Source organism: Cygnus olor, chromosome 1 (assembly GCF_009769625.2).
Source record: "Cygnus olor isolate bCygOlo1 chromosome 1, bCygOlo1.pri.v2, whole genome shotgun sequence".
NCBI lineage: Eukaryota > Metazoa > Chordata > Aves > Anseriformes > Anatidae > Cygnus > Cygnus olor.
In genome coordinates, this window is record NC_049169.1 from 141,758,075 (window position 1) to 141,785,240 (window position 27,166).

The 27,166-nt window shown below is 38.6% G+C and overlaps 1 protein-coding gene across 7 annotated transcripts; it reads left to right on the top strand.

Moving 5' to 3' along the window:
- Window positions 1-868: 868 nt before the first annotated feature.
- IL1RL1 (interleukin 1 receptor like 1) lies at window positions 869-27,072 on the top strand. 7 transcript variants are annotated; one of them, XM_040536409.1, is made up of 12 exons: window positions 869-1,428; window positions 6,061-6,211; window positions 6,664-6,734; window positions 8,683-8,884; window positions 9,182-9,350; window positions 9,438-9,600; window positions 12,083-12,151; window positions 13,994-14,126; window positions 14,212-14,363; window positions 21,154-21,294; window positions 22,012-22,170; window positions 25,388-27,072. In XM_040536409.1, exons 2-12 carry the CDS (start codon window positions 6,183-6,185, stop codon window positions 25,732-25,734), a joined length of 1,635 nt encoding a protein of 544 aa, XP_040392343.1. In that variant the 5' UTR covers window positions 869-1,428; window positions 6,061-6,182; the 3' UTR covers window positions 25,735-27,072. The 7 variants fall into 7 exon arrangements, with proteins under 7 accessions (XP_040392343.1, XP_040392344.1, XP_040392338.1 ...); XM_040536410.1 differs by lacking the exon at window positions 25,388-27,072 and adding an exon at window positions 23,497-23,898 and having other exon boundaries at window positions 870-1,428; window positions 21,151-21,294; XM_040536404.1 differs by having other exon boundaries at window positions 872-1,428; window positions 21,151-21,294.
- The last annotated feature ends 94 nt before the right edge of the window (window positions 27,073-27,166 follow it).

The window sequence follows — 27,166 nt, forward strand, 5'->3', positions numbered from 1 at the left end:
AGGAAACAGAGAAGGCCTTGATGCTGATGAAACTCCACGAACCTTAGCAGGAAGTGGTTTTTCAGCTTTTCAAGCTATCGATCTTAATAGGCGCTGACTGGTTGACTAAAGCACTGTGGGATTTCATTGTTGCAGAATGTCCATATGACACTTTGCATTTTCTGTGTCATATGGAAAGTGCAACCCCTAGACCACTTCAGAGGAAGTGACATGCCAAGATCGGGGGAAAGCATGGGTGTGGACAGCAGTGGCAAGATGCTTGCCTACTGGCATATAATTGCTACATCTTTGTGTATTAATACGGAGTTGCTGACAATGCTAGTGACTGCAACTCACAGCAGATTCCCAGAAACATTGGAAGTTATAAAGAGTATCAGCAACTCTGTCAGGGGAAAAAAAAAAAAAGTGTTTGAATGACTGTTGTATAAAATCCTCTTGTTTTGTTCAAGAAAGAATGAAACATTGATTCTCAAAACGTCTTTAGGAGTTATTCTGCCAAGATGTAGAAAGCTGATTCTTCCCTTGGAATATGGCTGATTTGTTTCTGAAATCACCCCTTTAGACTAGCAGATACACATGAAGGGGACAGCTTGGGACCTTTGGTCTGATGGGCCCAGGTTTAGTGCTGATGCTTGGAAGGCTGCTCAGCAGTCTTGCACAGTGCTCCTAAAATGTCTTTCTGACATTAGGTAGCTCATACTGCCTCCTGAGTACCTGCTCATGGCTGTTACAGTGCGCTGGGCCACTTCCATCCCTGTGGGGACTTCTCCCACTCCTGCTTGCTCTCCCAGATTTTCTCCTGGATTTCTAGTGAAACTGCCCTGCTCTTCCAGCCTTCTTTCCCTCACTGACTTAATTTAGTCGTTGTGGTGTAGACAACTGTTTTCTCTGGGGCTTTATTTTATCAGTTTACCTTCCATGAAGCAGTTTCCTGTCTAAAAAATCATTCCTGGTGCTCCAGTGATGTGTACAGCTGCTCTGCAGAAACTGCTCCCTGACCAGCCCTATCAAAGATACCACTTATTTTCAAAGCAAATCGGTTTTAAAGCACCCTCTGCTGACTGAGTGCTCCTCCTTTGTTCCCCTCAACTATGTAAGAAAGCCCCTAATTAGGCAGCAGGCTTATTTTTAGTACAATCACACTAAAATGGCATAATTTGTGATTAATGGAAAACCTATGCTCTCCGTAGAAGAGATCTGATTAACTGTAACTAGAAGATGCCATCTCTGATAGGTACCTAGGGTTACTAGTGTCATTTGCATGTTCTGTTCTGTTCAGTGGGAGGCGACTAGATGAAGCTGTAAATCATGCTCCTCCAGATACGCGTTGCAAAAACCGGTTAAAAAGAGGTCCCAGTAGTCTCTGGTACAAGCAAAGGATCCAGTCACAGGGTAAACTACTTCTCTGCTGTCTGAATTTTCCAAAAGGTAGGTCAAATCTTTATCATTTAGCCAAAAATAAGTGAAGCTGTTGGAAGTACTATCTAGTGTTTTATAAGAAACTTTATATCAGTTCACTTACACGTCTCTCTATCTCAATAAAAAATATTAGATTAAAATTGGGGATACAGTAGTGATATACAAATAATCTGGGGACCAACCTAAACTCTTATCTATAATGAAGTGTATGGAAATGGATTTGTCTTCAGTTTTCTGACAGATATTTTCGCCAATTATTCAACAACAGAAAATATTCATTATGCAGTTCAGTATATTTATGTAAGTTCTTGCTTCAAAATATTTTATAAAAATAATGTATATATTATTTCTAGCATTTTCATATTTTAATATTGAAATTCCTAAATTTTGCCTTCATAGCTGTAAATATTGTAGGCGTTAACTATCATTACTCTTCTGGAATAATTTCAGTGTTACTGTTTCTATTTTCATAGCTCATTTTCAGTCAGACTGGGTTTCCTGGTTTGATAAGAGACTGAAAATAACTTTCAAATGGAGAATGAGTGAATTCTATGTCTATGTAAACCTATCTCACACACCTGCTATTTCATGGTATTTTTACATTGTGAAATCTGTTAAGCTTCTTAAAGTAGAAATTACAATAGCATTTTCAAATTTTGTTGGTATGCAAGATATGCTACTTTTATAATGTTTGTTCAGTTTTATGAACAGCACTACAGTTTGTTGCTAAATACACTTTTGGAAAAATAAAATAAAATAAAAAACAAAACACAAAAATGCTATTAATACAATTGCCTTTGGAGAAGCAAGGAGTTAAGTCTTAGAGACTACTAATTCTGTAACATAACAAGGTAGTTCCCAGTTCTTTCATCCTCCTTTGATATTGGATCTTTAGGGGTTAGATTTTGACTTACGTAATTATGGCAAACCCTTGTATTTGGATCTAGTGCTTTTTCAGCCTCAGACTGAAGTTTTCCTTAACAGTGAATTAAGCTTATTACATACAGCTACTGTGAACTATAAGGAAGGAAGAAATTTATGGAAAATACATCCTTTTCTTTTTATCCCTGAATATTAGCAATCTAAATTTACGGTACACTGAGAACCTGAAAATGCAGATTTTACTATAGACAAATGTAAATATATATATATATATATATATATATATATATATATATATATAAGATCGTAATAAATAAGCAAAAACAGAGAGAAGGAGACATCCTCTCATAAGTATTTTCAGAAGTCATGGCCTTTGTCTCACAGTGCTTTGAGCTGCAGGAAGCACTTTTGGTTGTAGGATGTAAGGTGTCAGTGCTTTTGTCTTGTGCCTCCTAATAGCCTTCTTATTTGATCCTAATATCACAGATGCGTGGATGCTTTCATTTTGCTTTGCAAAGGGTAATGCCACAAGCTCTGAAGCACTAGTGAATAAGTCCCTGTCTTGCCATGTACTGAACTAGAACTGCAAGTTCTGCCTCAGTTTTTGTTGAGGTAATTGGGTAGCTTGCAGCTGACTGAAGTGGGAAATGCAAACAGAATTGCATTGTTCTTTTAATTGCCTGAAGTTTTTATTTATTTATTTATTTTCAAGAAACATTTGTCTTTAAGTAGAGCCCCTTATATTGCCCATATTTGCATAGACAAACTCTACTTAAACTGATGCCAAAACATAGCTGCTTAAAAATGGGAGAGAAAGTAGTAAAAATCATTAGTAAAATTATCATCAAAATTATGGGGGAAGAATGTGTTCTTTCAGCACAACTATTTTGCATTGTTTTGGTGCAGGTTGGTAGCCCAGTATGTGTAAGGTTTCTTGAAGTAATACTTTTTCAAGAAACAGAAGGCTAAAGACAACAACCAGCAAGTACAATAGGCAAATACAATTTCTTACCCTGTGTTGTTCTGGCACTTGTTCGAAGAGTTGGTGAGGGTAAGTAATTGGCTTTCTTCATCCCTGTACAAAGTTGTCTTTCAAAACAAAGGAAGCACAGCTACTTGCAACTTTTTTTAATCACCAACCTTCAGTTTCTGGGACTGGAAACAGCACTGGCAATAAATGGATCAAAAGGATCTCCAATAGTTTTATTAGTTTGGGGCAAATATGAAATAAAATATCAAAAGAGAAAGAATGTGTCTTCAGACAGTCTCCAACCGAGAAACTGATTTTCCTTAAAAATCACTCACTTCACTTTTTTGTCATCTTGCTTAAATATATGCTTGCTTAAAATAACTCTAAAAAATAGTCAGACAGTTAATACAACTGGTATACTTTGTCTGGGACAAACAAGTTAATGGAACAGAACAAAACACTTGGAGGGAAAAAACTCCCAGCAGAGCAGCAGGGATATTCATGCCTATATCAGTACCTTCTCCCATGCCTATATTAGTACTAATACTCAAAAAATATAATAATATTAAATTCTAGTTATTATTCAGCTCAGTTTTTCACTTAGCTGGTTCTTAGGGTCCGTTTGCAAACTTCACTGTGGAGACTCAGCTGATATGGATGTATCCAATCTCAGCTGTATGAGTTAGCCCTGCTGCAGCTAGGTTTTGCATATCAAGTTTGCATATGCATATACACAATCATGTATTTGGCATGCTGCATGCATTTACAGAATCACACAGACTCACAGAATAGTTGAGGTTGGAAGGGACCTCTGGAGGTCATCTGGTCCAACCCCCTGCCAAGGAGGGTCACCTAGAGCACATTGCACAGGATGGCATCCAGGCAGGTTTTGAATAATTCCAGCGAAGGAGACTCCACAGACTCCCTGTGCGGCCCATGCCAGTGCTCTGTCACCCACACAGTAAAGAAATGTTTTCTCATATTCAGTGGGAACTTCCTGTGCTTCAGTATGTGTCTGTTGTCTCTTGTCCTGTTGCTGGGCACCACTGAAAAGAGTCTGGCCCCATCCTCTTGACACCCTCTCTTCAGATATTTATACATGTTGATGAGATCCCCTCTCAGTCTTCTCTTCTCCAAGCTAAACAGTCTCAGCTCTCTCAGCCTGTCCTCATACGACTGGTGCTCCAGTTCCCTACTCATCATTGTAGCCCTCCTCTGGACTTGCTCCAGTAGCTCCATGTCTGTCTTGTACTGGGGAGCCCAGAACTGGACACAATACTCCAAGTGAGGCCTCACCGGGGCTGAGTAGGGCAGGATCACCTCCCTCAGCCTACTGGCAACACTCTTCCTAATGCACCCCAGGACACCATTGCCCTTCTTGGCCACAAGGGGCCATTTCTGGCTCATGGTTCACCTGCTGTCCACCAGGACCAGCAGGCCAGCCCCCAGCCTGTACTGGTGCACGGGGTTATTCCTCCGTAGGTGCTGCACCCTGCCCTTGCCTTTGTTGAACTTCATGAGGTTCCTCTTGGCCCAGCCCTCTGGCCTGTCCAGGCCCCTCTGAATGGCAGCACAGCCCTCCGGGGTTTCAGTGAGTCCTCCCAGCTTTGTGCCATCAGCAAACTTGCTGAGGGTGCTCTGTCCCTTTATCCAGGTCACTGATGTGTAAGTTGAACAAGACTGGGCCCAGTACTGACCCTTGGGGGACACCTCTAGCTACAGCCCTCCAGCTGGACTCCTGAGCTGTTGTGTTAAAAAGTAACTTCTAAATATCTAGTAATCTGGCCTAAGATTTCCTTAAAATTAAAGAAGTCAATAAACTTCAGGTGCTTGTATGTGGTGCTTTTCTGCACCTCTAATAATAATGAGCAGCTCCTCACACAAACTGTTTCTAGGAGATCCTGGATGGTCACTCACTTCCCATAACAGGCATGGCAACAACCTTGCTGGGATGCCGCATTTTTGGTCTAAACCTCATATTTCTGGTAATTTGTGAGTATCCCTGCAAAACACCTACACTGAAACACTCATGCTTTTCTCTTCCAACACTACATTTTTTTTTAGAGTTTAAGAATAAATCCCTGGATGCAATTAAACTTTCAAACAGAAGAAGTTTCCCACATCAATATAAAAACAATGGCATTTCTGAAAGCTCAAAATTGAGTTTGTTCTGAATTTCAGACTTGGCACAAATGTAGGCCAATGTTTGTTTAGTCTGGAAATCTTTGGCACCAGAATAAAAATTCCTTGCAGTTAATGTGACGACAGTACTTACGCTGCCTGTATGTTTTTTGCCTATTTTTTCACTAGTGTTCCTGTGCTTACTAGCCGTGGGATAAATTATAACTCGCTGCTAACTTGCTTTCTCTTGAAAACTTATCTGCCATCTGTTGCACCCACTCCTTCATTATATGTGACAGCAATAGCCACCACTCTGTAATCTGCAGTTAAAGATAACATTCAAGTGAAGTCTTTATTAATGGTAAGTAGAATTCTTATGACTGCTTAATAGATCTGGATTGCATGTCTGCTGTTTCCTGAGATATTCACAGATTAGGTCAAAAGTAATGTCCACAAACCAATAACCAGTTTCTGAAGTGGTTTTCTGGAGGGTTCCTGAGCCACACTGCCAGCTGCTAATTGCATACACCTAATTACAGGAGGTGTATGTCAATTAAACACAAATAAAAACATCAGTGAGGCACAGGATCTGCCCTACTACTATTATGTGAAGATGATATATATTCCTTTACCTACCTTTCCAGTCCATTTCTTCACTTCCCCTTCAGGTTTGCATTGCTGATGGTGCTCGTCTGTTTTTGTTCTTGCTGCTAAGCACTTACCTATGAGAACCTGTCTCTGAACATACCTCCACAGAAAACAAAGCAGGTGGTGTGCACCTACACAGTAGATGGGATGTAAGCTTAACTCGAAATCAAGGTATGTATTTTCAAATCCAGGATCTGTCTTTTTCTAAATCAAGGTATAATTTTTCACACTTGACTATGAAGAAGGTGCCAAAGTACATATGCCTTACTTAAAAATAAAAATAAGAAAATAAAAATCAACAACCAAGGAAGAATAGGCTTCTGTATGAGGCCTGCCATGGCAGAGTGTTTCCCCCACCCTCAAATCAAACTAAGTCATAACTGTAGTTTCGATGGAACATCAGTTGTTGCATTGACTGTAGCACAAAGAGCATCACCTCAAAGCTGTAGAATTGCTGCTACAGGCACACACACATGTTCTGTACAGAACAGCCCACATGACTCAGCTTATCTCTGCATGATACTGTTATCTGCTAGTAGATGTACATCAGCAACGTGGCAATAGCATAACCGATGTAGTGAGAGCATATTCTGAGATATCTTTTTTTTTTTTCTTTGGTTTAGAAATATGATGGGGTATGTACATTTGATATTCCTATCTACCTTCCTCTTGGTTTCCGTGACATCAGAATCATGTGAGTCGCATTTAAAATCTATTTTTTAATTAATTTTATTCTGCATAAGTGTTTAAGCTGGTACTGAATTAATATTTTTTAACCTAAAATTAGCTAGTTTATCTCAAACCATTGATCACAGCTTAAAAGTTAGCTCTACATGTCGTTTTCTCCCTATATTAAAATGCACTGAGTAGTGTCCGTTTCTCTGACATTAAGTATAGGTTTTGCTTTTGCTCTTTGGCATCTCTGCAAGCAGAAGGGAAAGGCTTCTTGGAGGATTTGGAGTAGCTGATCTTCCTGGCCCCAGCTGGGCAAAGTCTCCAAGAGCATGCTTAAATCACACTGAGCAGGTTTAACACATGCACTTTGTTGCACAGCTCTAGTGGCCCTGCAATCATTTCCTACCAGTGAAACAACATTATATAGCACTCACATTGTACCTAGTCTCCAGTTGCACTGCATATTTGTCTGAAAAACAGTGTAAGATACAATCTTTAAATATTTCCCCGTATTCTCAATTTTACAATATGAATAATAATTTTTAGAACAAACTAGATCTATTAAGAGATCAAATTCTGCTGAAGAATTAAGCAAGATAATTTTCACAGATGTCACTGAGTTTAGATAAGGCCTCCCATTTTATCTTTGTTCCCTCTCCTTTATTTTTTCCTGAAGAGTGCTGTACTTCCATTGTGTTCCTTCTTTGGTGGGGCAAGGCAGGACTTGTGGGTGGGAATGCTGTTAAAATGATGGACTTAGGGTTGCTTATACCTGATGTGGATAATTTAGGTGTCTGAGTAAATGAGTCTATATGTAATGTCAATGGAGAAAGACCACTTCAGAAAGAATGAGAAGGCAAGCACTCACCATGCAGAAGGACTCACCCACGACCCGATCTATGCACGCATCTAAAGCCAGGCAGTGCTCCCCCAAAGTGTCATTTTTGATAGAGATTCTCTGTTTTGATTAGCTGTTTGGTTACATCATCTCATTTTCTTGCTCCCTCATTTACTGTAGCTCCTGTACTGATTTGCCCAGTTTCTATCCTTGCCAATTTTCTCATGTTTCTCTTCTCCAAAATTGCATTTGACTTTCAGACCACAGTTTCTATGTTCAGCAGTCAGTTTACTGTTCAGGTACCAGGGCACTTAAATAGCTGTCAAAATTGCCTGTTTCAAGTTTCTCTGGACCAGTTTCAGTATTCAAAAGTAGAAATACATGCAGTTTCTTTAATAAAAAATTAGTTCCTTACTCCCAACTTTTTTTTTTTTTTTTCATTTTTCTTTCTTTATTCCCAAGCTGTTTACTCCTCTGTTTACTCCTCTCATTCCTTTCTGGTGTCTTCAACTTTTCATCTGATTCTTCCTTTCAGTCTGTTGCATTTTTTTTCACATTTTCATGATTTTAAGAAAGAAGCTCTTCTGTTTGTTGTTGTTTTTATCCATTTTCTGCATTGAAAAGGTAAAGCAAAAACTCCTCTCTGTTATGTAAATAAATATTATTACCGAAGTATGGAAAGCTAAGTTTATAAAACACTATTAAAACCAATAGTTTTCTTTGTGAAAGATTCATATTTAGAACTCTGCTTTGAATAAATACAGGATTTCAAGCAAAGATTTGCATGAGTTCATTTCAACCAATCATACTTTCCAATTTAAAACTTTTTTTTTTTTAAACTATATGTCTTGTTTGAACCTAGGTGTTTTTGTTTGTTTGTTTGTTTGTTTTCTGTCCCACACATTATTTTTGCATGTCTTCATAACTCAAGATGAACAACTTTTTTTTTTTTTTTTCTTGAAAAAAATCTACTGGGAATTCATTTGCTTTACATTATCTCTGAAAGCTTGAGGATGGTAGTTAGAGGCATTTGAATGGCCTACTGATCCAGAAATGCCAAGGTCTCCTCGATCTTCAATGCAAATAAGGTTTAATTCATCTGAGATTTTAATATTTTGTTCATTTGCAGATGATGCAATGGAAAGTGAGGCTTTAGTTGTAAGATGTCCCCTACGAAATTCAGCTGTGAAAGTCACCTGGTATCACACAGACACTAAGAAAATAATTCCTGAAGAAGAAGAGGGATCACGAATATTTTCATTAGGAAGATTTCTTTGGTTTCTGCCAAATTCTGTAGAAGATTCTGGAAACTATACTTGTGTTACACATTAGTAAGTAGAATATTAAAAAGAGAAAAACTTAAGATTTGGGAAGAAAAAAGCATACATGTTTAAAAATACATTTTGATTATTATCTGTGTAAATTATGCTATTTTTATGGTGTACAGAAATTTATTTAACTTTCATTCTGCAATTGTTATTTTTATAACAGGCCCATTAAAAATCAATATGCAATCGAACTATAGTAACCATCCATGTACTTTTAAAACAAGACTCATATGTTACAAATATTCATTCTATTCCACGTAATAATACTGTCATTAAAATACTGTCATTCATTTTTTAAAGCCCGAATAATAGCACAAAAGAGTTCAACATCAGCGTGAAGGTGCATCCATACAAGGAAGGAATATGTTTCCCAAGCCGGATACTTTATCCAAATGACACTAGAAGAGGAAGAATTGTTTGTCCTACATTTGACAATTATAAGAATGCTACTATGATCCAGTGGTATAAGGTAAAGAAAACCCTGATGGTGCCAGCTGTAGATCAGATTACTGTGAGATGTTATTTGCAGCCAAATAAAGAAAGCTTTCTTTTCCAGGATTGCAGACCTCTTCAGGGAGAGAGATATTTGAAGAAAGATAAATATATTTATATTAGTGACCTGACAAAGGAGGATGATGGTTATTATACTTGTCATTTTACCTACACTCACAGAGGAAATGTGTTCAATGTATCAGCTACAAGGATCTTTATAAGTGAAGGTAAGACAGTCATTTTCTAGCTTGCTAAAGTAGAAAAGATTATCATCTCCTTGAAGAAAATGAAACTCCTTTGTACAATAATGCAAAAAAAGATTTTTGGTTGGTTAGTTGTATCTTCTTAATGAAACTTTAGCTCAACTTTTTTTTAGATGAATTTTGTGGAAGGGAATCCCAAAGGAGCAAGCTAGAGATACAGTCAGACCTGTCCACATTTGTTTTCTTGGTAACATTTTCTGAGGGCTCTGGTTGCCTGCTGCAGTTGGTAGGGCTAGTATTTTCGAGGTGAAGGGTCTCTTTTGTGGGTTACCACAAAGCTCCACTTTATATTTGTTTGGCAGGAAGAAGGCCTTTAGCTAGCGACAATCATCTGGTGATCACTGGATCACTGATATGCTGATGGCATACAACTCAATACCTGCTGCCCCATCTTGATTATCTAGCATTTATTTTATAGTCAGACTGGAAAAAAAACACTTTTAGATTTCTGTTGACTGAGACAAAATGAGGGATATACATAGATGGAAAATTAATGGAGCTCTGTGATTACCGTCTTTGTTAAATTGAAAGTGTCCATTATAGCTGAGTTGTGTGGACCTAGGGGTGTTTCTAGGATTCGATGTCCTCACGGAGGCTTTGAGTTTTGATGGCAGTCAGGGAAGAGCATGCCAGCAATCAGCAGTGCCAGATTGTATCAGTTTACAAGACTTCAAAATGTGTTTTCATTCTGCAATCAGATCAATAGATTTTTTTTTTTCCTCTGGTGAAACTAAATATTGTGCATTTGCAGACTGACATCACAACTTTTTGTTGTGGGAAGGTGCCCAGCTTTATGGGAAAGATATTGATCTGGAGTGTAGAAGCCTCGATTAGTTTTTGCTGCTGTACCCAGATCTCAGTAGCAGAGTTTGTTCCAATTATTCTGAGCTGGACAGAAGAGATTTGAGCCAAGAGCTAGTATGGTGGCTTAGGAGGCGTCATACCTTTTCTCCCTCTCTTCCATGTAATACCCTGTTGGTCTACATGACAATCTCTGTCTAACATTCCATTTTTGTTTGAATGTACTTTCATTAAAACTTTTCTAACCAGTCAAGAATTTTGTTCTGCCTGGGTTATAATGGAAATAGCTATTACTTATTTGCCACAAAGCCACCTAAAATTACAGAAACCTTTGTTGCATCCAGACAGATTACTTCATTTCAAAGCTAATTTGGCTTTTTAGATCATTCTGAAAGAAAGATTGCAACATAACGTGAAATCTCAGAGTGGTCTTTTGAGTCTGCTTTAGTTTTTACCATTCAAAATACTTAACAGCAACATTGTTGAGTTCTTATTAGCCCTTAAAATTAGTATGCTGGATGAATAAAGCTGTTATGCATTGTTAATATTGGCTTATGATGTAAATCCCTGTTGCCTTGCAGATCTGCACTGACCCAGGGGATATTCTGCCTCTGAATGCCAGCAGCTAAATGCTTAGCATTGCCAGCAAGCTAGGAAATTGCTGCATTTCTCCCAAGTTCAGATCCAGCTAATGAAACTTAGACACGGTTAGGATAAGTAAAGAGAATGGCTTTTCTGGCAGCTTGGGAAAATGGTGCTAAATATGTTCTTACAGATTTTTTAGGGAAATATTGTTATGGGATTTACAGAGATGCCTTGAGAAGGAAAAGCTTATAATGAGGGAAAGGATAGCAAGCGATGTGTTTGGAGTGGGATGTATGCAACAGTATGAATGGTAAGAAAAGAAGCAAAATGCAACAGGGGAAAAAGATGCCTAACTGAAGCATCTGGAGGTAGTTTGGGACCTGTCCATATCAAGTATTACTGGAGATGGAATGTAAGAATATCAGAGGAAAAGTAGCACTCCCAAAAGCTAGTGGCAAGGGATGTTCAGTGTGATGGAAGACAGATGTAACAGGGAGTGGTTGTGTGCAGCAGCAGTGTGGAGGGAAGCCCAGGAGCCGGATGTGCTCAATGTAAGGAACAGAGGTCAACAGAGGCAGGCAGCAGGGGAAGTGGGACTGTGTGTCATATATTGCACGGAAGTGTATATTCTAGCTATTCCATATCATGGATAGGAGTCATTTCTCAAATGTCTGAAGGAATTTCTTTTAAAAACAAAATTAGCAACCAAGAAAACATACAACTCCCTAACTGTATTTGCTTTTTTTTCCCCACTCAGCATCTAAAAACAGTACTTGAGAAACTGAAACTTTTCCTTGCTCTTTATGTACAAATGTAAAAATTAAACAGGCAGAAAATATTTAAACTATTGACATGCACTGTGTCTACTGTCTCACCAAAAATATCTGGTCATAGGAATAAAATCAGATAATACCGACAGGAATGTGAAGCACTGTTGTAATGTTTGCAAATCTACTTCAAGATGTTAAAGCATTAGCAGTACAAATGATAGTCATTATTTTACAAAATGAAATTTCACAACTTTCTAATCTATACTTCCTTTTCTCTTTACTTTCTAAAGCAAAACACCTGTCTCTACCTGCTCAAATTTTGTTTCCAAAAGATAAAGATGTGATAGAAGTAGAGCTTGGTAAGTATGGACTTTAAATTGTTTTTAAAACAGTTTGTGATGGCCTAATGAACATGGGGTTCTTGAAGAATTAATGATGGAAATGTTCATTACTTTTTTTTGCACTGTAATTTTAACCAGATTTAATGCACCCCAGGCAGAGATGTGAAGTTAGGAATAAGTGATAGGATAATACTTAGGTATTAACCAGCAATTTAAGGACTTAAATAGCTTATTCTACTTTCACTGGGATAAACTAGGATGACTCACGTGGTCAATTATCACATCTCAGCTGAAAGTGTGACAGCTTCCATGCACTTCAAAGAGGGCCTTAACTAAACCCTTTGAAACCGATGGTATCCTTGAGAGAGGATAGATGCCTGATGGTATCCTTAAGAAAGAATGATGGTATCCTTAAGAGAGAAGGATAGAGCAACTAGAGATACTCTTTACTTGTGATTCTGGTCTGGACATAGCAGCTACATCTCTGTTGATGAATGAAGGAGAGCAAGGGTCATTGGTCCTGCCATGGTGGCTGGCACTGAGCAGATTGCTCTGGTCGTGGGGTGAAAGGACCAGGGACTGAACAAGCAAATAGTAGGCTGAACAGCTCTTGGTGCAGAACATGTGCCCTGTCTCCCATTTGTTTGGGACTGGGGATGTTCTCCATGGTTCAGATTCATGACCCCTTGTAACTTGTGGTAGGAGCAAGGGCCATCTGGGCTCTTTCTTTGTATAGTCAACGGAGAAAGCTGGGCTTCTCCAGAAAGTGACTCTGCCCATCTGAAACATGAATAGGTCGCCTAAGAAGCCTGTCTCCCAGAGGAGGTAGGATGATTCTGGGCCACTGGGAGCTGGGATCACAATTACTGTTCCACTGTTTCTGCCCTCCAGCACTTGTCCTACAGCAAGACTGCTCTCACAGCATGTACTGTGGGGGACCTGGGCTCAGACTTCTTTTCATTTAGGCTTGTATTCCTGTTCTTTTTCTTCTTTCCTTCAGTTTCTTTGTCACTCAGAATTAGTGCACCAGGAGCCTCTCTCTTTAATAAGATGGCTAGTCTTTAATACTCTCTGTGCTCTGCTTATCCTTCTTGGACAGTAAGTAATCTTGCAATGCATGGAGTAAATTTGATTAACATCTAGAAAATACTTTCTGTACTGGGTCTATTATATCCTCTTTGCAGAACTGAAGGGATTTCTCCATGCTCCTTATTACCAGTTCAGGATGTATATTATAAGATTTGTTAACCTTATCTAAGCCCTGCTTTGATGCAGGTTAACATGGAAATAATTTAAAGTGTTATAATTATATCTGCTTCCAGTGCAACAGTGACTCTTGTTTCTGGAATCAATATTTCCTGATGGTAAATACGTAATAAGACATTTCCTGTTTTAGTTTTGCTTGGACTAGTTTGCTCTAGTCTTGTCCAGCTTGAATAAAATCCAAGATAAGAATCAGCAAACAAGACAAGTGAAATACTGTATGCTGAAATTAAATTATGCTATTTTCACACGTCTGTATGTAAACTAGCATTTCCTTTCCATACTCCTCAGTAGTTGATTAGGTGTGTTAAGCATCACAAGTAAAGTCTAATTTCCTTTCACAGTAACATATATAAATAATTCCTTTTGTAATCCTTGTTAATGTATTAGATATTTTGTTAATATCTCCATTTACTATTTCAAGTCCCTCCTATGCAACATTTTCTCTAGGTTAACTCAGAAATATGTCAAAATTGCTAAGGTAAAATCAAAAGTGATATGGAGATTTGTAGAAAAAGATGTTATGAGGAAAATAATGTTATACATTATACATATTTTTCATTGAGGAAAGTTTACAACTCTCTTCATCTTGATTAGGTGCTCCTTTGTCTCTGAAATGTCAGGCCCGTCTGGGGATTAAGAAACAGCCTATAGATGTTGTCTCCTGGGATGTGGATAACAACCCAGTAATACACATAGATACTTCAAGATTTCGTGAAGAAACTCATTTGTAAGTACACATAATGTGGAATAATCCTTTTCTTAATGCAAATTGTGCTTAAGAGGAACCACTACCAGCTCTTTCTCTCTATTAGTTTTGAAGGACAAGCACGAGAATATTACAAAGAGGCAACTTTGCACATCACTGAAATAAAAGAGGAGGATCTGCAGTCAAATTTCACATGTGTAGTGATGAATGAAATGGGAAATACAAGGGCCACGGTGACATTACAACTCAAAGCACAATGTAAGGGTAGAATTTGTTCATTTTGTTTTCTTACATACTTAAGGCTCAATTTGAAATACATTGGTGATTTTATTTTTCTTTTTAATTTATTTTGCATGTTTATTTTTAAATTTGATTTATTTTCTGCTGGTAAGAAAGTTTGGTGGTTACAATTAAAACCAGTCTTCGTCCTCCCTACATCTTCAAATCAGTGGCCAAGTTCTTGTGGCTTCTTTAGGCTATGGAAGGCCTTGGTGTAAATTCTGCTTCGGGGGAAGGGAAAATGGTATCAGCGAGAGATTAAATGTGCAGAGCAGGACAGTGCGCCAGCTTTGTGACAAGAATAACCTTTTCTAGGATATTCCTGCCCTCTCCCTCTAAGTACCACTGAGCTGACTCTGTGCCATGCACAGATGAAAGTAACAATTTGAAGGCTTTCTCTTGGTTTCATTTTGAAATGCATTGTTCTAGTCATTCCTGCTGGAGAAGGAGAATTAAGGTCAGTGAATGGTGGGATGGTTTTTATCAGTTATTTATGGGAATTTTTTGTTAGGGATGGTCAGATCCCTGAAAAAACGTTGTTGCCAAATCACTGAGTTTGATTTTTATGGCAGGAGTGGTGATCAATGGTTTCCTCTCTTATCCCTTCAGATGGGCCGAACCACATTGAGAAGAAATCCCACAGCCTTTAAGAGGGTTTAGTTTTCTATGAGAGAATGGTGGAAAGAGTAAAATCAAGCTTATTGTGATCAAAGGGCTTACACAATTACATGTCCTGTTGTCCTCTTGACTGTTTGTAACTACCTACAGGGTTATGGCTTCAAGCAGAGTCATATTTCTGTGCTGCAGCCTAGACTAGAAGGAATGTAGTTGATTTATAATAGAGAAGGGAGCATCATTGAGGAGGATAGCCCAGAATTCCCCAGGGGAAGGTGAGAGGGGATGTTCTGACTGGATATTACCAGGTGAGTGAGAGCGTGGCTTCTCTCAGGAGGCTGGGTGCATGTCAGCCTTGTGCCAAGTTATGAGTGTGGGAATGTACTTACCATGAAGGGGAAGGAAACTGAGTAACACTTCCTGTTCACTCTAGTTCAGGCAATGCAATCATTTATTGACCCTATACTGCAAACTAGAAGAAGGAAAGGCTGCATGAAGAGACAAGTATATTTGATATTCTATATTTGTGAAGTGATTCATGAAATCTTATTTCTGCTGTAGACAAATCTTATTTTATTTTTATCCATAGGTCATCAGTAAATGTTCAGGAAAGCTCTTGACTGTGACCCCCTTTGCCGCTGTCTATTTTATGTGGATGTCTATGCCCTTCTTGTTGCTGCTATTGTCAAGATGCCTGCTTCTGCTACTCCTCATCACTGTTGGTGTGAGCAAAGCTAAATCCAGAAATGGCTGTGCACTGCTTTAATTTTCTTTACTTGCTCCTCATACAGCTCAGCAATATTTATGCTAAAACAATGATAGCTTGCCTCTGAGTATAATAAAAATGCTGCATAGATGTCTTGTGCCTCACATCTTGTAAATATGTAATAAAGACATGTACTCTTCTTTTTTGTTTCTTTTTGTTTTAAATGATTTTTTTTAATATCTATGGTCATCTCTTAGTTTTTCCTACAGCATAACTCATGTCTCCTAGCTACTGTCCTGTTAGTGTGCTTTTTACGCAAATTTCCGCTCTGTAGTGTGATTTTTTTTTTCCCCCAAGGTATTTAGTATGGGTTACATTGTTATTATTTGTAACACAGATTTGTGATAAGAAGTAAGAGATCAATAGATGGTGCCTTTACTACTGAAGTTACTTGCGGAGGCATTACATGGACTAGTTAAATTGTGTTTAGCAGCACAGGTGACAGGTTAAAGAAGGAAGCAAAGATGCTGTAGGTAACTGCATTTAAGCTCCTCTGCTTGAATCTGTTCTGTCTTACAGTCTTCAAAAATGCTGAATGAATAACTCACCACATAGAAATTTTCCTGGGAAACCAGGAATTAAATCTAATCTTCTCAGTCATAATCAAATACTTTAAGAACTAGCTCATTTTTAGCAGTACCTTTATAACAAATTTTAGCAATTTGATTTGTTAACAGCTGTCATCTACATAAGAATTAAAAGTTGCCAGACAAGAGAGAAGAGAAAATATGGGGTTTCTGTCAGAGTCAGCTGTTTGGTTTTGTCTCCATGACAAACAAAAATACTAAATACTGCCAGGAAAGGGCAATATGAAAACCTTCCTTCAAACTTATTTCCTGTCTTTTCTCTCCCCGCTTTGCCTGAGGCTGTTTGGTATCTTCTGACTCCTTTACTAACACTTGTTCATAAAAAATACCCTTTATGTCTCATAATACTTTTTAATACCTTAAAGTAATTGGTAATTAAAGTAATACCTTAAAGTATTAGCCCATGATATGGGCTGTCTCATTTCCTCCAGATCTTTCAGTCCTGTGCCTCCATTTATAATCCCAGAAATGGTGATCATCCCATGTTTTACATTCTCCCCCTGCCACAGGACACAATCTCTGATGTACACTGAGATCATCTCCATAAGTTCTCTCTGGTCAGGGTGAAGAATTTGCGAAAGGTTTTCATTACATTTCTTCCTCCTTTCCTGGCCAAGATGTAGCTAGTCTTGCTGGACACCTGGCAAGAGGCAGCAACTCTGCCTGCAGCTAAACTAGGTTACCCTCCACAGCCGCTTGTTATCTCTAATGCTGGAAGATACCACCTCCTTGCACCACAGTGCTGGTGTCCAAGCCAGCTCAGATCACTGATAACTGCAGTGGGTAAATGCTTACGAAAGTAGCGCTGCTGTCAGGGGTGGGATGGGAGGTGGCACGACACCATTAACTCCTGACAGGGAAGCCATGACAAGTGGAGAAACACTGGAAGTTTTAACTCTTTCTACCAGCAGAGCTCAGTCAGGAAAAGAACATTACCTCAGCATCACATCTAATCTGTCTTCTCAGGAATTCAGAAGCTGTCAGAATATCTCCCAAGTGTTTACCTTTTTATTAACAAATAAATTGCCACTAGCTTCTAGTTCCTCATGAAATCACAGAATCACAGAATAGTTTGGGTTAGAAGGGACCTTAAAGATCATCTAATTCCAACCCCCCTGCCATGGGCAGAGACACCTCCCACCAGACCAGGCTGCCCAAAGCCCCATCCAGCCTGGCCTTGAACAGGAATGGGGCATCCACGGCTTCTCTGGGCAAGCTGTTTCAGCCTCTCTTCGTAGGAGAGGTGCTCCAGCCCTCCGATCATCTTTGTGTCCCTTCTCTGGACTCATTCTGTAGGTCCTTCTTGTGCTGGGGCCCCCAGAGCTGAATGCAGGGCTGCAGGTGGGGTCTCACAAGAGCAGAGCAAAAGGGGACAATCACCTCCCTCGCCCTGCTGGCCATGCTGCTTTTGATGCATCCCAGGACAAGGTTGGCTTTCTGGGCTGCAAGTGCACATTGCTGGCTCATGTTGAGATTCTTCTTCATTCAGGGCTGGTTAAATAATTGGTTGTTGTGTTTCATGGGTCTGACGCACAAGTACTGTCTTATCTCCCCCTGGGCATTGCTCAATTCTCATCTGCAAAGAAGTGTAAAATGCCTGGGGTACCACAAATCCTTCTGGTGTGAATGTTCTGCTCTGGAGCATGCCTGAAATTCCAGTCGTTCTGAGCAGAGATAGAGTTCAGCCCAGCACATCAGGTCTGTTTTTCCCCAAAGTTATTTAATGCTGTACCTAACATTTTATCTCATCTTCAGTAAAAAGATGTGGCCAGGAATTCCAGATCCAGACCTATGTCTTTGCTATCTGGAAGTGTGTTTTCCTTAGAAACCAAATTTAAAAAAAGATGCAGTTCTTCCAGAATCTGTCAGGAGATGCCTTCAAATGTTCTTTTCTGACTTGTTTTCCCTGGCCTCTCAAATATTGTTTCCTGTGATCTGATAGTTCTGTGTTCCCATTGCTTTTAAATATCAATAAATAGTATTAAACTGCAGTCAGCTCATGAACTTTCTGCTACTAAATAATGCAGTGAAGTCAAATCAAGCAGCAGGATTTGGTCAGTATTGTTCAAGGCCTCCAAAAGTGGCTCTGGCCTTTGTCTGCATTGTACTGAATATAGTTGATTTATTCCAGAGCAATGAGAGGCTGAGTCAGCCTTACTGGGAACTGAAACTGCTCTTCCAGAAAGACCCCTGTGGGGATTCTTGTCTGAGGCTTTACAAGTTTTATAAGCACAGGAAATTTACCACTTTTTTTTTCAGACTTGGTCTAATCACTGAAAGGCCGAATGTAAACAGCTCGTTTTAGTTTCATAATTGCAGAAGTTGTTGTTGGAACCTGTTTCTTTTCTATTTGTTTTCTAAACAATTGCAGATCTCCTAGTCCTTGTGGGGGTATTTTTCATCAGGTGCCTGATGGCTGGATGTTTCTTTCTCTCTTTAAATGGCAAAGAAAAAAACAAGAAGAGTGAAAATCATGTCAGATTTGTCTCATTTCCTACTAGGGGAACTGGAAAATGTACTTGCAAAACCTTTGCTTATCTAGCTTTTCAGTGCCATTTCTCAGGGATTTATTAATTAATGCTTTAGTTTAAGGTTGTCTCTAGAAATACTACTCAATGTACTGGCTTATTCACCATCTCCTGGAGAAGCCAGGGAACCTGTAAATCTCAATATATGAGACTCTTCACTGCTATATATTTAATCCTATTTCATTCACTTAGGACAAGTCCAAGAGAAGCTCTGGAATTGCTTCTTGGTGGTGGTAGTCTGTGCATTCACCTGGTAGCTTGCTGGCTGCATGAAATCTGCAACTCGTTCCACTGTGTCTTGCTGCCTCTTTTGTAGAGGAAATTGAGACTGGACCAACAGACTGCTGTGACATGTAGCTCCTCAGGTGATGGTGAACAGCCTGTTGCTGCAGCCATGTGTGTTTTGTGTATGTTTTGCAGGCAGAGGGAGGCAAAGCCCTGAAAATCTGATCCCTGCTCTGAATGCATAAGACTTGTCTGGGTAGAGTTGCTACCAGCACGTGTGAGCACCGTCCACCAGCTGACATGTTTTAAAGGGTGTCTACAGTGTGAGAGCCAGACTCCCAAATTAGTACTGCCAGAATGCCTGCATTTCAATTTATGTGTGGCCAACACTCAATGGAGTATTTCTTTCCCGAGTCAAGGTAGTCTGAGGTTGCAGCGTACCTCAAATTTCATTGTAAGACTGAAGGGATGGTTCTAGCCATACTCAGAACCAAGTTATTGCATCAGACAATTGTTATATTTGCTACATTGTACTAATATATATATATATATTCATGTTGTCACTTTTAAAATCACTTCTATGTGATACACTATCTGGACTTTTTCATGTGCCTTTCTTTTGGGGTAAAAGTCTGTCACCCACTCTGACTCTTCTGGAAATATTTATTTTTTAATCCAAATCTTTTTAGTGGTCTGAATCACAGAAAAGTCGCCAAAGTGCTTGCATTATTACAGCTATGGGACAATGAATCATCATGATGGACAGGAATAAGTAAATTCAGAAGGTGGACTGCAAATGGAACTCCCTTAACTGGTTTATCTATCAGAGAAAAATGTATATGGAACTGCTATGAATCTATATGTTAAAACCATGTGGGATTAGGTTGGGTATCTTTTATTTGCTTTGAAGCATATTTCTATGAGGCAATTTTTGTTAATCTTCCATCCAAGAGAATAATGTTTCCTCTTTGTATAATCACTGTATAAATCGTTTCATATTTAATTTCAAACTTGGCTATCTAGAATTCACAGTGTTTTCTATACCAAATAGTGTGTAAATTCAATATGTCTGGGACATAGGTCAAAAATATCTCTTCAGCTTTGTGCCTGTAATAATCCAAGGATCAAGCTTCCAGCTTTCTAAACTGGTGAGAGCACACAGTGACCTCACTTCTACCTCCCATCATCTTTTTCTGCAGCAGAACCAGATGGCATCTAGAGGCTGTGCACATCTAGACTGACTTCTGCTATGTGAATCACAAAGAGAGAGGAGAAACAGGCAATTACAGGAAAATATCTGACTGGATTGCTATAGAAATATAGCCGTTACCTAGAAGAGCGATAATTACAATCTTATCCTAGACTATGAGCAGATGATAGCACAGAGCTGATGACAGCCATTTTTGATAGCTTTCATCTCCGAGGATGAGGTGATCAGATTCAAGAGCTCTTCCTTGAGGGAAGCTGAAACTGCAGCGGGTGACTTCTTTCTTCCCAGTTTTCCTTACTCATCGTTGTTTTTTTATGCTCTTTGACCCTCAGAGGAAAAGGAGGAGGAGAATCTCATCTGTCACTGCCATAGTTTATCTTATTTTTACAGCCAGACTTGTTCTGTTTTCCTGCTTGTCTTGCGTACTTCGTTCTTATCTTGCAGATTTTATTATTTGCACGTTTCTCCATACCCTGTTTGTGCAACAATGCCCCAAGCCTCTGCTTGCCCCTGCATGGACACTTACTAGTGTCAGGCTTGGGCTCAACTGCCTTGCAAAGTGATTGAACATTGTTGTTGAGCAAAATACTTATAAACATTGCTGCCAGCTGTGGTATTTAATGCACTTTGGTCTGGGTGCAACACTCGTAGATATTAATTTTATACCGCTCAGTACACTTCTACTTTAGGGGTTCAACAGGCCTCTGTGCTGGCTACATCAGCTGGGGAAGGTAAAGGTCTTGTCTTCTCAAATGTGAACTCCTTAAAACCATAGCAGATGCAAAGATATGAGAAGCTAAGGCTGCAGCTAACACTTCATTTCTCTTCTTTGCAGCAGATCATCATAATGTCCTCATGATCGTTGGATTTCTAGTTCTGCTAGTGATAGTAGCAGTCTCTGTTGTACTTTATCAGTTCTTCCGAATTGATATTGTCCTATTTTATCGGGAGATATTTCAGCCATACTCAGTCAAAGATGGTGAGTAAGCATTGCACAAGAAAGTTTAAAGGAAAGGAAAGGGCAAATCATGTGGAAACAGATAAATCTGATAGTTGTTTACTAACTCAAATGACACTTGAGCCTTATTCTTCACTTTCTCATGCCTCTTGAAATCATTTATATAAGGGGGAAAAAGCATAGTTCTAGTAGCGCTTTGCATTCACTGCAGAACCATGTATTGGTTCTGTAATGATGTATTGCAGAAACAAAGAATTCAATCCTGGTTTCACTTTTTTTTTTTTTTTTAAATAAAAATATTTGTCATGAAATATTGAGTGACAGTGAAAATCTGATTTAACAGCCTATTATTCCACTGAAATAACAAACAATGTTATATAATAACAAACAATAAAACTTAATAACAAACAAAAAAATCTCATTTCTATTTCATGCTAATATGCATAGATTAATTGAACTCTTACTTTATACACCTTAAGATACAGCTTTCAGAATGCAACAGGCAAATTCTCCAAAGCAGCAAATGCATAAGACATAACAGTTCAGCATGGAAAACACAAAATGAGCACAGTCTCTGATTTCCAAACTTATATCCAAAGACGCACATCATTATAATTATCAGGAAGATCTACTTAAATCTATTTCAAAGACTGTATAGTTGTTATTTTACTCAGCTTTACAATAGACAACTCTAATTCATGTTAACAGAAGGCACGTTCCTCTTGCTCTACCTTGCAGATGGGAAGATATATGATGCATATGTGATCTACCCCAGAAGATACAGCAATGAAGCTAATTTTGTGGAATATTTTGTACACCAAATTATGCCAGATATTCTAGAAAATAAATGTGGATATAAATTATGTATTTATGGAAGAGATACATATCCTGGAGAAGGTGAGTTTCAACTCAGATAATGCACTGCATTACTTGTTAAGTTGGAGCAAGTTGTGTTTCTAGACCCTTTCAGGGGTACAGAATATCCCATTGCATTCCCGAGTGGGCTGGTAATCTCATCAGCAGCTGTGTGTCTAATGTGTCAGGCAGGGTGACACAATGGCACTTTGTGCTTGTTAGTGTTCTATGAAAAGCAAGCTGTAGGTTAGGGATAGAAATTGTTTATCAACTTCTTGGGTGATGCAGGAAATGTGACTCGAAGTGTGACTCTTTCAGACATACACCTGCTCTTTGGGTAGTGTAACTCTGCATTGCCACTATCTGGGCAAAGCCATGACAAACCGTGCATGAGTAGGCCTACAAGATACCAAAGAGAAGAAAACCACAAAGTTGAAGAATTAACCTTGCTGTTATCACTGAGGGGTTTTCAACCTGTGGCAAAGGATGTCACAGTTACAGGAAGTTCAGATTCTGTTCACAGAGGTGACCTACTTTCATTTTGTACAATTCACAGTGCTACTTCAAGAGACAATCTGTGTTCTCTATTCCCATTCCCTTGTCATCCAAAATGAATTTGTGTTAATTAATCTGTGTTAATTTTCACATGGACAACCCTACACTCTCTCTTATATTAGCTGTCATCTAGATATTATCTGCTTTCCTCCAGGGCTTGTTTGTCTTGTGCTCTGGTGTTCTGTGGACCACATGTTCTCTTCTTATCAGAAAACAGGCATGAAACCAAAGATAGCCCATTCTGAGTTACACATTTCTAAAATCATCTGCGTTGGACCAGATGTGACACATCTGCCCAGAGCTGGGCCAAGATCCTTGATGTCCTCTTCTGACAAGTGGCAAAAGTTCTGCCTGGTCTTGAGAAAAAATGCTGCAACAAGAATGCAAAAAAAATATAAAATAATAAAAAAATGCAAGAATTGCTGATCCAGACTATAGCTAGCATGTCAGTTTCAGAATAAGGAACTAACATTGGCCCACAAAGATGTTAATGGCAAAAATTTATGCCACCTGCTCAGGTGATATTTTGTTTTGGGATGGTATTCTTAAACTTTCCTGGAGAAAATCGAGCATAGCATGCAACTGAAATGCAGACTGGGACTAACAGGGACTCTCTTGGCTGAAAACAAAGACATTTTCATTGTGCAAAGGCATGAATGAATGCCTGTAACCCAGGCAGAATGAAGACTCACCAAGCCAGCCTCGGACAATGAATAATTCCTTTTTTGACTCATTCAGTCTGATTTTACTAAAACTCTAAAAATGTCCTGAGCATTGACTGTTGTCTTTTTCTCTTCATGTTTATATTCACAGCCTTCTGCTTTTGTCTTCCTTGTCCACTTTCAAGTCCCCAGATACTTCCACCTGGGTGGAAAAGCTGTTCAGAATCAGACTGTCATGGGGATTGCTTAAAAGTTCCCTGCTTCCAGGCAGATGGACTTTACGGATACACTCCCCACTCTTGTTTACCTTGATCTTGATCTTGATTCTTTTGTCATCAGATTTCCAAATCCAAAACCTTACAATTAAAATATGCTAATCACAGAGTAAATCAGGAGTATTATCAGCAAATATCACTGAGTTACTGTAAACTTTCCTGAATAAGTATCATACAATTTGATGAATTATATTTTTCACTGTTAAACTCCATGTATTTCCAGAAAAAGAAATGCAGCAAGGATATAAAATGGGATTATTATTTGAAGAAGAGTTCATGACCCTTAGTTCCAGAGCAAAGCTTTGTAATTTGTAACTTGTGCTCTTCCAGTAATAAAAAAGATGAAGAGAATAATTCAAGCGACAAACAGCACTACGCAGCTGTTGGACTCCCATTTGTTTTCCTAAATTCACTTTTTGTTGTTGTTCTTGTTTCCTGTTCTTACTGATTAAAGGCATTTCTGTGACTTATCTGTTGCCTGAAAGAGGTGTAAATGCAAGTATTACCCATCAAAGGAAGAGGTTTCTGCTCCATTCTTTTCATGGTCCCGTTGGGTTGCCCCAGCTACATTCCTTGACACAGAATCTAACTAAACACTGTCAGAGCTGCTGTATCTGTAACACACACACACACACACACAAAGAGAGAAAATAACATAAAAATGATCTTAAGAATGATGATACTTCACTGCACCAATGTTCTGTGCAGCCAAGTGTCCTACCTTCAGCAGTAACCATGGGCAAATGACTGGAAAAAGCTCTAAGAACAGCCTCTTCCTGACCCAGGAATTGCAAATGCTGGGCCTCTCTGAGACTGAGAAGACCCTTGCAATGGGCTGGCAACCTCTAGCAAAGGAAAAGAGGTCGCATATGCAGATGATAGGTAATGTCTCCTAAAAAGTGCCTTTATTAAATAGCTGTTACACCAAAATTCCTTAGCTCTGCTCCAACTTTGGGATTCTTTGGCCCAGCATCACATACTTCCAGTAAAACAACTCCAGTTTCCCTTCCGCAGACCACAGGAAACTCTTCGGACTGGGACAAGTATTTCACCAGATAGGTACTCATCTGCAGTGTTCTTCTTATGGACAGCAGGTCATTGAGAAAAGCAAATCCTAGATGTGGAGCTTTCTGAGCTGGCTCAGAGCTTGAGTTTCGTAGGTACAACACAGCCAACATCACAGTCCCAACTGTGGTTAATGAGCTGTCCCTAACAGCTTTTCAGTGGGAAAGAAAAACACCTTTAGTCATGGTGATGATCAGATGCCCTGCAAGTCTGGATTCAGCCCTGTTGGGTTAACGTATAAATTAGCACGCTATAGCTCAGGAGTATTAGCACTCCCTCTATGGGAAAATAAGCTTCTTAGAAGTAAGTCACCCAAATGGCTCCAAATGACTATTTTTCACTGGTAAGTATTGAAGGTTTGTTTTTTTAGAGCACTAAACAGAAAGAATACGATTCCTCACATGCAAATTATTGACCAAGCACAAATTTGATGTAATACAGATCTACTGAGCTTGACCTGTGGATTAGAAATTCCTAACAATTCCTAACAGTGGTGAAAATATTAAGATTTCAGCTAAAGAAAATGTCTGAAAGGAAACTGATTACTGTGAGTTTTTTAAGCTCTTTTTCTAATGAATAAACTGTATCTGACTGAAGTGAGGCAGGTTTCTTCTGGTTGAAAAGCAATGGAAATGAAAAGCCTATGCACAAAAGAGTCTATAAAAGAAATTTCAGTCTCACCATTTTCTTGTGCATTGCTAGATAAAGCCAGTGCAATTGAGAACAGGATACAGAAGAGCAGACGGCTGATCATCCTTCTAACACACCAGCTGCTTAATTGTAAAGAATTCGCTTATGATCAACATGTTGCTTTATACAATGCCCTCATTCAAGACAATACAAAGGTGATCCTGCTGGAAATGGAGATGATGGAGACGTATGAGACTCTTCAGGAATCTCTTAAATATATCATCAAGAAACAAGGTACTGTCAAATGGAAAGAGCAGCACACTGTGCACCCACAGTCATCCAATTCTAAGTTCTGGAAACGTGTGAGGTACCTTATGCCACTGAGACTCAGGTCGTCATGCTCAGTTAATGCTGGATGAACAGTCTGTCTAAGAAAGCTCTAGTATGCTGTCAGGTCAAACCATATACCTGCAGCTTCTTTTGCTTTCGGTAGGAATATTATTTTGCAGTTTGGATGTCTGGCTGCATTTTTTTTTTCACTTTTTTTTTTTTAGTCCTTCAATTGAGTAGTGATAAAGTAAACTGATGGAGGAAGGTCTTTGGGGCTGAGGGAAGTCTGTGGAGCTTTGAAAATTCTGCAAATGAATTATTCCAGATGGTGTACAAAATTTTGTATATCATTGGAAACAAACCTACCTCTACTCTTCCTATATGTACTTGGATATATAACTGAAAGTTTTGATTCTGAATAGTTGAATATTCTTCAGGTTTACTTTACCTTTCTAATGTGGTTGATAAAACATAAACACCTTCTACATTACTTGACTAGAAAGCATAATGTTGCAGTTTTCTTCATTTTATCCACCATGTGTTTGTTTTTGCTTCAATAGTCATACTTCTATCACAAAATTTTATTTTCCTTAGTAGGGATGCTTCAGTAAAAGCTCTTTTGAGACTAATGTGAGTAGAACATTTTTAAAAAATGCAGTGTTAAGGAAAGTGCATACATACTGATTGACTGACATATATATGCATTTATATATACATAAATACATTTATGTATACATAAATGAATCTCATAAAAGGGGAAATTATCTTACAGAGCTATTAGAAAGTGATTTTGAGATTAAAGATACACATATATAAATTCTTATAGCTAGTAGTATTTTAAATCTTTCAGGCATGATAGACCATACTGTTACTACTACTGCCTGATACAAATAACATTTTAAAATTTATGTTATCTAAATATATATATAATGTACATGGCTAGCGTTCCTTTAAGCTACTGAAAAAAATAGAGACTTACTGCAATTTTATAACTTCCAGTATCCATTTTTTTATTTTTTCCTGCTTTGATATTATGCCTGGTTTTACTTTGTTCTGACAGAGAATAGCCTGAGATGCAAAGGTCAGAGTAAAATCCCCTCTGAGTGCAGGGGTGCATGATCAAAGCATGTTCTAGTGCATATATCCTTGGGAAATTTAATCTTTTTGGGTTCTAAAAACAGGAATTTTCTTACAGTCAGTGAAGGTTTATTTTTGAGCTTCAGATCAGCTACAGAGATAGACTTGAAAAGAGAAAAATCAGATGCAGAATATCTAATGTTACCAAGTGCTTTTATTGTACATTGTAGGTTTTTATTGAATATGAAACTTCAGACTTATGGATGGCTATTTGGAATAGGAAGAACATGTATGAAATACATGTATAGATTTTTCTTTCAATGTGAAATAAAGGTCAATGTCAAACTAAAGAGCTTTTCATTGATTTATTATATTTTCAAATGCTGGTGAAAGTGAAGTCATCACTCACTGCACCACAACTGTGAAACATATAATGCTGCATTT